This window comes from Alosa pseudoharengus, unplaced genomic scaffold, assembly GCF_046254945.1.
Source record: "Alosa pseudoharengus isolate Yale_2024_CS ecotype anadromous, Long Island Sound unplaced genomic scaffold, YU_APseudo_1.1 YU_APseudo_1.1_scf_22, whole genome shotgun sequence".
Lineage (NCBI taxonomy): Eukaryota > Metazoa > Chordata > Actinopteri > Clupeiformes > Clupeidae > Alosa > Alosa pseudoharengus.
In genome coordinates this window covers 14,408,936-14,419,979 of record NW_027468680.1, presented here as the reverse complement: position 1 = coordinate 14,419,979, position 11,044 = coordinate 14,408,936, and the positions used below count along the sequence as shown (strand labels likewise).

Sequence of the window (11,044 nt, the reverse complement as noted above, 5' to 3'; positions counted from 1 at the left end):
TTTTTTTTCCAGCTCCTATCAGTTTATTTTTAGGAATTTGATTATAATGTAAAGTGGTATTCTTTTTATGATCCGTTGTTGCTTTTACTCAGATATTTGCACCATGTAAGCACTTTTGTACATTAATGTTGTTTCTTTTTTATTTAAAGTTTGACAGAACGTGGTGGTCACTACGTTTTAATGACTGCCAGGTTTTTTCCTCGCAAAACGTTTAATGTATGCAGTTTTTTTTGTAATAAAAAAAGCTATTGTTAACAATAAAACTGAGTTTCTGATTGATTTCTTTTGATAATTACTTTTTAATAAGAGACTTATTACTGTGTGATACTTTCACCAAGCTAACATATGTTTCATTAGAGGGTTTAAGTTTGTCCTTTAAAATACTACTGTTCAGTATTTGACCCTAATATTCTTGACCTTTCTGAATGGGAAAAGAGCTGGAAAACGGAGTTAATATGACTAATATAATGAATAGCCATTCCATTTGGCCGATGTGAATAATTTCAGGTTAGCACTCTGGGAAAACAGAATCAATCCCTTTGAGCTTAATTGCATTTCATCCCTGGCTAACCTTTTTTATTTGGACTGTATTGCTGTTCAATAGAGTGCTTAGGTTGCGAAGAGAGTTGAGTTGGCATTCATTTTTTCCTCATTAATTAGCTGAGAGCTGACAGAGGTGACCTTCAGAAACCGTAGAACAACAAAATCTTTGTCATTGTTTTGCCTCTGCCTTGTCAACGCTCCATCTTTAGTAACCATCAATGGCGTATTTGCTAAATGTAGCACAGTGAGAACCCCTCCCTCCATCATTTCCCAGCATCCAGGTGGTGTTGCTCAGTTTGTGTGTGTGTGTGTGTGTGTGTGTGTGTGTGTGTGTGTGTGTGTGTATCTCCCAAAGCAGGTCTATATTTGGGGCCTCTAGTGGTTTAAAAGGAGCTGCTGCACAGCACCCAGACCGACAGCGAGTCACTCTGAGACTGTCGTCATCACACCAATGGTTGGCACGGCGACAGCCCCCTGTGTATCTCTCCCTTTCTCTTTTTCCTCCCACTTGCTCATTCTACCCATCCATCATCAGAATGTAGCGTCAAAGGAATTCCCTGTACAGTAACCAGCAGATGTCATGATTTGCATTGAAAGGGTGCCTGCATTTGCCTTTTACATCTATAAATCCACACAGCACCAGGGAGGGGCACCCAAAAACTGAGCACATTCAAGGTCCTAAAATAGGAGCTCATGTCTCTGATCACTGTGACAATGCTCTGTGTGTAAGAGGGAGTCAGAGAAACTGCACAGGAAACAGTGGTGTGTGTGTGTGTGGTTGGAGAGAGTAAGGAAAACATGTACCACAGCCTCTTGTGCCCAGATACATCCTGAGCCAAAAGACCCCAGCGCAGTTAGTGAGGTAAGCAGGTAAGCAGAGTGTGTGTGAGAGAGAAAGTGTGATGTGTTGCTACCAATCAGAGTTGAAGCGTGTGGTTATTGGTGAGTATGTGTGCTAGGAGATATTGCTCTCAGCTTGATGGGGGGTGGAGCTTGCTTTGTAGTTCCTATGGGGACCAGACTGTAAAAGCGAAGGACCTGGACAAGAAGTATCCCACTCAACAAACCCACACACACTCAGACGTTTACACTCGTCGGGTCACACACAATACTTACAAACACATCCCTTCAAAAAAGTCGGACGATTATCTGGTACTACATCTGTTTTATCTCTGCAGATCAGATTGGTTCTTCGCTCTACAACAGGTGGGTGAAACTATAATCTAATTTATGTGTAGGCTATAATGTTATGTGTTTTTCTCGCTTCTTTTTTAGTCTCAACTCTGTTGAGATGGCTACACGCAAATCTGTTCTAAGTTTGTTGCCATCCACAAAAGTATAAATGCACAGCAGTTCTGTTGTCTACAGCTTCCATATTTCCATTTTTGCGTAGGCGAATCTGTAAAAGATTTTTTTCCCTAGATCTGGTTTGGTTCTTTGCGTTTGCTCTCTGTGATCTTTCACGTTACGCAATCCCCATGTACCCTCGTTCAGGTGTAGTGTTGCCGCGGCCGGGTTAATTGATCTCTTGATCCGATGTAATCGAATTGTATGCCCGCGATAAGGGCAGTCATTCACCTGTTGCCCGGAGATCATTTTCCAAGCATTTGTTGTTGTACAAATCCCCGTGGCGAAATTGCATGCATAAAGTGGGTTACGTGCGGCCTGATGCTGAGTGTTTTTGAATGTTGGAAAGCGACTGTTAGATGCGCCTGTTGTTTATCCAGTGTGGTTTTGTGACTGAACTGTCCACAGAACGTCCAGTAGGCTAGTTTGGCGCTGAAATAGCCTATTTTCTGCGCACGGTAGTCCAGAGTCCAGAGTTGGTCCATGATGAAAATGAGTGCATCTGCAAACAGGTCCCTTTAAACACAATGCCTGTTTGTTCCGTATCCTAGCTGTTGATCAGCCCACATAATGCACAATCTTTGAAGGGATGATAGGTAGCCTACTAAAAAAAAGAAAACACAAGCCCAAATAAATATTTCGGTCAACAAAGCGAGGTTAAATATTGTGTAGGTTTTGCACAAAATATTTCTTATAACTTAAATATGAAAATATGATTATAAATTAGAAAACGTACAACTACCTCTCAAAAAAACCAAATGCATTGGACAATAACGTGAAGCGAAATAAATGCTACCCGTTATGATTTTCTGAAAGAGCCAACAGGATCTAGCACAGCATCCAAAAAAAATCTATGAGCAAACATCTGATGTTGTATCTGCTCCTGGAAAATGTCTGCAAGTAAAAGTTTGTCTCGCATCTCAGGTCGCGCCTGTGCGCACAGATTGCGCCTGCGGTGGAGATTCTGTCGGGAGCCACCGCTTTGCAGGATGGAAAAGTATGAGAAGATTGGAAAGATTGGAGAGGGCTCATATGGAGTCGTATTCAAATGCAGAAACAAAGACACGGGCCAGATTGTGGCCATCAAGAAGTTTGTGGAATCTGAGGATGACCCTATCATTAAGAAAATCGCTCTTCGGGAAATCCGTATGCTTAAGGTAACGCCATTTACGCTTATACGTTTCTTATTATTAAAGCTAAACTAAACATTTGCATTTGACAACAGACTATAAAATGGGGAATGTTAAACTGCCTGGTCAGCTTCCAAATTCATTCTGGTCAGTTTGGATGCACCGGCCGTCAAACTGCTTAAAAACTGTTGTGTCTATGTGAGCTGCGCTTTTTGCTCCTATTCTGACTTTTCTGAAATTTAGTTCGACAAAATATAAATGTATTCCCTTTTCTCTATCATTTTTGTTTATGTATAAGGTTACTGTCCGATGTCAGTATGCCTTCCAGTCTTGAAGTTAAAGATCTTTAAAAGTTTTTTTCATGAATGTAGCAGCATGCGTGTTTTCATGAATGTAAAACCGTCCTGGGTTGTGAAAAAACCCCACACTCACACTTCAGCCCTCTGTCTTCATGCCAGGAGAAGTGGCAGGAGTAGAGTGTTTAGAAAGGTGTTATTCTGGAGCACACACAAATTCTCACAGACTTCCCATCGGTGTCCTGATGCCAGCTGAGGTGCCATGAAGTGTGTTGCTGAGCAACACACACACACACACACACACACACACACACACACACACACACACACACATACACATCGCTTACCACACACCTCTACCATGTGCCCATGCCCAGATGCCAAAGAAGGTGGCACAAGGCTAGATTAGAGAGCCATCTCCAGTTACCCTACTTGGACGCAGGACAAGAGAGTGCTTTCTCCGTCCATTCTCTTCAGTTTTAGAGTTTGTTCTCTTCCACCGTCTAGACTCTAGAGCTCAGTGAGGGTTCATACACAGAGAGCCACGAAGCATCAGCATGCAGAACAGTCCTGAATTTGACAGTTCTCCATAGGCCTCGTGATTTTGGCCGTCACTGGCTTAGACTTTTTTCATATTAACAACTGCTGAGCATGTAGATTACAACCTGTTCTTGATGGATGCCAAATTTAATGAATTATTTATATGAGCTGCACACCTTCATATGGAGCAGCATGGAATTTCTTACCTCTTGCAAAAAGGTCAGAATTACGCTAATGGTCTTGAATGTCAGTATTGACAAATTGACAATTTGTTGATAACATGTAGGTCAGGAAAATAGTCTGTGAATGTGCACGGTTGTGCCTAGAAATCTGAGTGAAACAGCAGCCAGTTGTACCTGGTGATGAAAGGCTTGTCATTGTGTGCTTGCAGGTTATCTGATGTGCCTTTGAGACTTTTATGAGCATCCTGTTTGCCTTACGATGTGTGTTTGATAAAACATGCATCAGCTTGCCCCTGACAGCTCCTGGTCATTAACACTTCTTCAATGCACCTCCACATGTGTGTGTGGTGTGTGTGTGTGTGTGTGTGTGTGTGTGTGTGTGTGTGGTGTGTGTGGTGTGTGTGTGTGTGTGTGCTCCCTACAGCAACTAAAGCACAGTAACCTGGTTAACCTAATCGAGGTGTTTCGCCGCAAGCGCAAGCTACACCTGGTGTTTGAGTACTGTGACCACACTGTCCTCAATGAGCTGGACCGCTACCCACATGGGTAAGTGTGTCTCACACACACACAGACACACCACATGCAAAATGGGAAGTTGTTGGACTGTTTTCTTGCCTTTTTGCAAATGTATGCATACTGTATTTTACACTCTTCTGTTATTTCTGTTGAAGTCCGAAACACACACACAGAGATCACACTCCAACATTTGTAGGCCCCACACCTCTGACTTGTTTCTCAAAAAAAAAAAAAACACACAACACTCTCACTCTCCCTCGCTCTTTCTCTCCCACACACACAAACACACTCCACATTCTTTAACGAGAGGCTGTCCAGTCCAGGTTCTCTGGCAGCCATATTGTTTGACGGTTGCCATGGCGTCGGAGCTGATTGTTGCGGAATGTTTATTGCGATGCTATGTCTTAGAATCCATTGCTGGCACAGGGTGGAAGGGCTGAAATGGTCCCCTCCGGCTCGATTTAGGCCTCTCCCTCGACAGCCCTGATAAATGGACTCCGAATCAACAAACCCCCAAGCCAGTGCTTCTGACAAAACCCCTACCTCAATACTTCCTCTGTCCCTGAGGGAGAGAGAGAACATGTCTTACTTAACCTGTCTGTATTTATGTACAGTGCCTAAGCCAGGGAAGGGAGGAAAAAAGTTTGTCCTGAAACCAATAGACACGCCATAGGACTATAGGAAATACAATGACATGGTCTGAGATGTGGATTTCAGCGGGGAGTGGGTTGTTTTTGTGGAGAGGATCGTACTGGTTAGGCATTGCTGATTGCCTGAGTTGTTTTTGTCTGAACACTACAGAGTTCCTGAGCACCTGGTGAAAAGCATCACCTGGCAAACACTCCAGGCTGTCAACTTCTGCCATAAACAAAACGTAAGACACATCATGTCCACATACACACCATGTCTATATTAATTCATTTAGCAGACGATTTGCATCCAAAGCGACTTGCATATGTCAATTATATTACAAGGGCCACTGTCCCCGGGGCAACTCTGGGTTAGGTGCCTTGCTCAAGGGCACAGTGATGGAAACCGGGTATTGAACCCACCACTTTTCAGGCTGCTGCATGCTAACCCGGGTCCTTAACCACTACACTACCTCCGTCTCACACTAACCATGTCTACAAACACACACTAACACCATGTCTACATACACAGACTAACACACCATGTCTACAAACACACACTAACACCATGTGTACATACACAGACTAACACACCATGTGTACATACACAGACTAACACACCATGTGTACATACACAGACTAGCACACCATGTCTACATACACAGACTAGCACACCATGTCTACAAACACACACTAGCACACCATGTCTACATACAGTAACAAACTATTGTCACAGCTGTGTTAATATGCATACTGTGAACAGAACCCACAGCTTCTGCCCTGTGTTCTTCACTCACACACTGCACCCCCCTCCCCTTGAACACTCCCTCTTTCTCTCATTCACTCACTCACTCACTCCTCAGAGCTAGTTCATGGTTGTCCTTATAAGAATTCTTTTATCTTTACTGGTGGGCTGTTAAAACACACACACACACACACACACACACACACACACACACACACACACACAGAGGGCTAGTCAGTAGTAACAGCCCTCTTCACAGGGTCTCTTTGTAGGGTTAAAGGGGAGGGGAGTGAAGGCCTTTCCCTCTTTGCTCCTCTAAAGACAGTCCACTCTGTCAGTCACTCCCAACCTATTTGTCCGTAACCTCTTCTAAAATACTGATCCTATAGTAAAATGCTCTGTTTAAACAAGCAAAATGTGTTTACTTTTTGTGTTTTCTGTGTGTGTGTGTGTGTGTGTGTGTGTGTGTGGGTGTGTGTGTGACAGTGTATCCACAGAGATGTAAAGCCAGAGAACATCCTCATCACCAAACAGCAGGTCATTAAGCTATGTGACTTCGGCTTCGCCCGTATCCTCAGTACGTATCGCACCTTTAAGATAGTCGTCCTAAATCGTAGGGTTGGATCAAGCTGCCTCGTAATGTCCCTTTTTGGGACAGAATGTGCTTCTCTCACTCATGCACTCACTCCCTTTCTCTCTTTCTCTCTCTTTCTCTCTCTCTCTCTATTTTTTTTCTTATTACTCCTGTTTCCTTCTGTTTATAATCTATCACTCCCTCATCTCTCATTCACCATTCTGTCTCTCTCTCCCTCCCTCTTGCTTTTAATTTCCTGTACATCCACTTTTCTCTGTCTCCCTCCTGTTTACTCTCCCTCCCTTCTTCTCCATCTCCTCTCCATTGCCCCCCCCCCCTCTCTCTCTTTTTCTCTTCCCCCTCCCTCACCAGCGGGGCCCTGTGACTACTACACAGACTACGTGGCGACCCGGTGGTACCGGGCCCCGGAGCTGCTGGTGGGGGACACACAGTACGGCCCCCCAGTGGACGTGTGGGCGGTGGGCTGCGTCTTCGCTGAGCTGCTCTCCGGCTCCCCCCTCTGGCCGGGCAAATCTGACGTGGACCAGCTCTACCTCATCAGAAAAACACTGGGTAAGAAAAAAAGCATGTTGTGGTGAATGTGTGTGTAGATATGCGATGAAATATTTAAATGATGTGACGCAATATTTACAATCATGATGTTGATCATGAACATCAACTTTGTTTTCATATTTATCATATCTTTATTACAAGGATACAAGGAGGTTTATTTGTCACATACATAGAAATAGTAACGTAAAGGATGTAGTGAAATTTCATTAGGTGTTCAGCTTTTTCTGTGCGAGTGCAAAGAAAGATAGATCAAGAAATATTTTTTAATAAATAGCAAGAGAGAGTATTTACGCCGGACATATTCCATTAATATTTTGTCTGAATATTTACGTTTGTCTTCATGTGTACCGGTAAGTGTAACATGGCGTGAACAGTGAGTGTATTTGTGTAGAGCTGTCTGTGACCTGACTTCACTCTCCCTGTAGGAGATCTGATCCCCAGGCACCAGCAGGTCTTCAGCAACAACCAGTTCTTCAGTGGGGTATCTGTTCCTGAACCACTAGAGATGGTAAGAGGACAAGCGCACACACACACACACACACACACACACACACACACACACACACACACACACACACCTTGTTTGCCCTCAACCTCATTGAAGCATACACAATTAATTTGCTGTTAATCACACATAAACATCCTGCCATATCAAACTTTCCAAACACACTCCCAGGGGAAACACACACACACACACACACACACACACACACACACACACACTCTCTCTCTCTCTCTCTCTCTCTCTCTCTCTCTCACACACACACACCTTGTTTGTCCTCAACCTCATTGAAGCATACACAATTAATTTGCTGTTTGTAAACATCCTGCCATATCAAACTTTCCAAACACACTCCCAGGGGAAACACACACACACACACTCACTCTCTCTCTCTCACACACACACAAACACTCTCATTGAGGGAATACAGAGCACTGTGAGGAGGTCCCTTATTACATAATCATTGTTTGTGTGTGCATCTTTAGGAGACTCTGGAGCAGAAATACCCGAACCTCTCTTACCAAGCACTCAGTCTTATGAGGGTAAGCCACACACACACACACACAGAAATACTTTTTGGTTTAATCTTCATTGTCATCCTCCTTCCAGCACTGCATTGTGAGGAAGGTTGTTGATTGAAATATAACTATAACATGAATATGAATATACGTAAAGGTAAATAAACGATTACTTAGAGTTGCCCTTTGGCCTTTCACCCTCTGACCCCAGGGCTGCCTGCGGATGGATCCATCCGAGCGTCTGTCGTGCGAGCAGCTGCTTGAGCACCCCTACTTCGACAGCCTGCGCGAGGAGAGTGAGAGCGTGGCCCGGGAGCTCAACCGGGCCACCAAGAGACGCTCGCGGCAACCCCGCGCCAAACACCTACCTCCTGGGGTGAGTTGCCATGGAAACGTTGCGTCTTCTGCCCTTTTGTGCCAGGGGTGTCCCCCAGTGTTTTACTATTTCCCACCGGAGGTGAAGACACTGCAATCTACCAGCCATTAAGAAAATGTCATGCATGCTATGGGGTTGTATAGGGAAATTGTGTTGAGATTTTATAACCATAGTACTTTACTTACTCTACTTAGTACTATTGTATTTCTCTACTGTAGGGTGATTCAAGGTATGAGATGTTTTTAGCGTGACTGTTCTATTTCATGGAGTTATATTGATCAAATATTGAGTTATGATTAGATAGATAGATAGATAGATAGATAGATAGATAGATAGATAAGATAGATAAGATAGATACTTTATTGATCCCCAAGGGGAAATTCAAGATTCATGATGTGAGCGACTTAGTGTAACCAAATTAGTTCTTGTACTGAATCCTCTCTCTCCTTCTTTCTTTCTCTCTCTGTCTTTCTCAGTATTTGCCTCAGCTAACCAGCAGTAGCATCTTCCCTGTTCTGGACAACAGGAACAACAAATACTACAACTTGCGCAAATTCAACTACCACTTCCCCAACATCTAACACACACATGCATACCTTCTCCCACACAAACACAGACACACCAGCAGTTTCCTTGGATAACTCAGGGACTAGCCAATGCTTTGAAAACCCCTCACTCTCACAACCTGCAGAAGATGGTCCAATCAGTATGTCGGGCAGCAGAGGGGAGGAAAGTGACCGGCGTAGGAGTATCCCTTCCTGTGAGGGTTACTTTAGTGTGAAAAATGAAACACGGTCTGAGGAGAAACTAAGCAACCAAAAACCTATTTTCAGTCTCACTAATACTCTTGCAAGCCAGATTGCTAAGTTTTTATATCTCCTTTATTTTGACCTATTGCCTAGTTCAGGAACAGCACTTGCAAACCTCTGCTGGACAAAATACCTTTGAGAATGTTGAAAGGACACTCTCCAGTAGCCATTTTAAGCAGAAGCAAGTTGGTACCCATTAGCTGATCAGTACCAAGTTTTGGGTTCCTCTCTGGAGTGGTGACATAGGCTCTAACTAATAAGTGCAAGAGCAGGTAATTTCAGACCCAGTGTGGCTGGGTCCAAAAAGCATCATCTAGGTCTAGGAAGAGACCTGCACAACATTTCTCATTTCCTCAAGTGCAGTTTGAATCTAAAGCCATGTTTGAAAAGCTAGTGTTTCTCAATATTCCAACCATTTATTGCATCATGTTCCTTTTTTATTTTTTATTCCTTTTTCTATCTTTGAGAAATGGAAATAAGACGGGAAAATGCATGATATGCATGCAACACACACTAAGATTTTTAGTTGCTCTGATTCTAAAGAAGAAAACCAACATGCTACACATTATTACACATTTAATATCCTGAGAGTCTTCAAATGGCTGATTAAATATATGAGATGTTTCTGTTTTGATGGTTAGAATTCCTGCAGTCATAAAGACTTCTCACTCCTGACTCCCCCCTACTTGGTCTTAACAGGTCTGATACGGAACCAGTGATGTAGTCCAGTTTCAAACCCTCACTAGGCATTTTGCTGTTATCATTGCATTTATGTTACTGTTATCTGTTTGCATTGGTTCTCAAAGTGGGGTCCGGGGACCCCCAGGGGTCCGCAGCACATTGTCCGGTGGTCCCTGACAAAGTTTGCTACAAAATATGAAATTGTCTTATATGGCGAAAAATGCTACAGTATCAGCATTTGCCCAATTGATCTGCTGATACGTTACATCAATACGTCAAAACACTTTACTATTAATTATGTTGTATGTAAGTTATGTGAAGCAAACACTATATGTTCAACACAACAGGCCTACATTTGACAAAGAAACAACAATCCTTTAAAAAAATCCTACATACTGTCAAAGTTTGCTAACATGACTATTGTGGTATTAGCACTCTATGTTTTTAAAATACATATAACATAAGCATCTAACAGAAAAAAAGGCTATACAGCTTCATGATTAATTTAAGTTTTATGTGTTGCGATTATGAGGGGTCCTTGGAGAATTTTTCACTCCATGAGGGGTCCCCGGCCCACAAAAGTTTGAGAACCCCTAATCTATACGGTCTGATGCATTACACCACATTATCTACAAAGAGCCTTTTTTCTAGCTGTTGGGTAATCTTCAGGTTTTATTTGTTAGGTATTGGATGTATTTGTGAATGTTGACAATGAGCAGTCTAGTGCTCTGCTAACGGTACTTAGACAACAAAGGGACTCTACTGCCTCTCCCTGTTTGCCAAATATAATTGTTTATTTTGTATATTTTGTTTGTTTCTTTTTTAGAAAATGTATATGAGTGAATCAATGACAGGATTTTCTAGTGAATAACATGTTCCAGGGCTGTTTTTCAGTTCTATACTGATTGGGGAAAATGTTTCATGACAAAGCCACATTGGAAGGGGGCTTGATCTGGTTTTTGATCAGCTGAATCAGTCAGGCAGTCTGGATTCAGGCAAAGACTGGATTCACACTCGGAAAGCAGATCGGTCACTGAAAACAGATCCGCCAACACCTAATTCAACTCATCTCGCACATTAGGA

The 11,044-nt window shown here is 42.9% G+C and overlaps 2 protein-coding genes across 8 annotated transcripts in view; both read left to right on the top strand.

Annotated features, from left to right (window-relative positions):
- map4k5 (mitogen-activated protein kinase kinase kinase kinase 5) overlaps positions 1-263 on the top strand; it is a 55,458-nt gene extending 55,195 nt beyond the window's left edge. For all 7 annotated transcript variants that reach the window (XM_076300672.1, XM_076300671.1, XM_076300669.1 and 4 more), the window contains one exon: positions 1-263. This exon is cut by the window's left edge and continues 1,105 nt beyond it. The gene's annotated coding sequence lies outside the window, so the exon portion shown is untranslated.
- A 2,611-nt stretch (positions 264-2,874) lies between these two features.
- cdkl1 (cyclin dependent kinase like 1 (CDC2 related kinase)) lies at positions 2,875-10,765 on the top strand. The gene is made up of 9 exons (XM_076300664.1): positions 2,875-3,047; positions 4,463-4,584; positions 5,356-5,428; positions 6,415-6,505; positions 6,875-7,075; positions 7,501-7,583; positions 8,063-8,119; positions 8,307-8,471; positions 8,948-10,765. Exons 1-9 carry the CDS (start codon positions 2,880-2,882, stop codon positions 9,050-9,052), a joined length of 1,065 nt encoding a protein of 354 aa, XP_076156779.1. The 5' UTR covers positions 2,875-2,879; the 3' UTR covers positions 9,053-10,765.
- Positions 10,766-11,044: the final 279 nt, after the last annotated feature.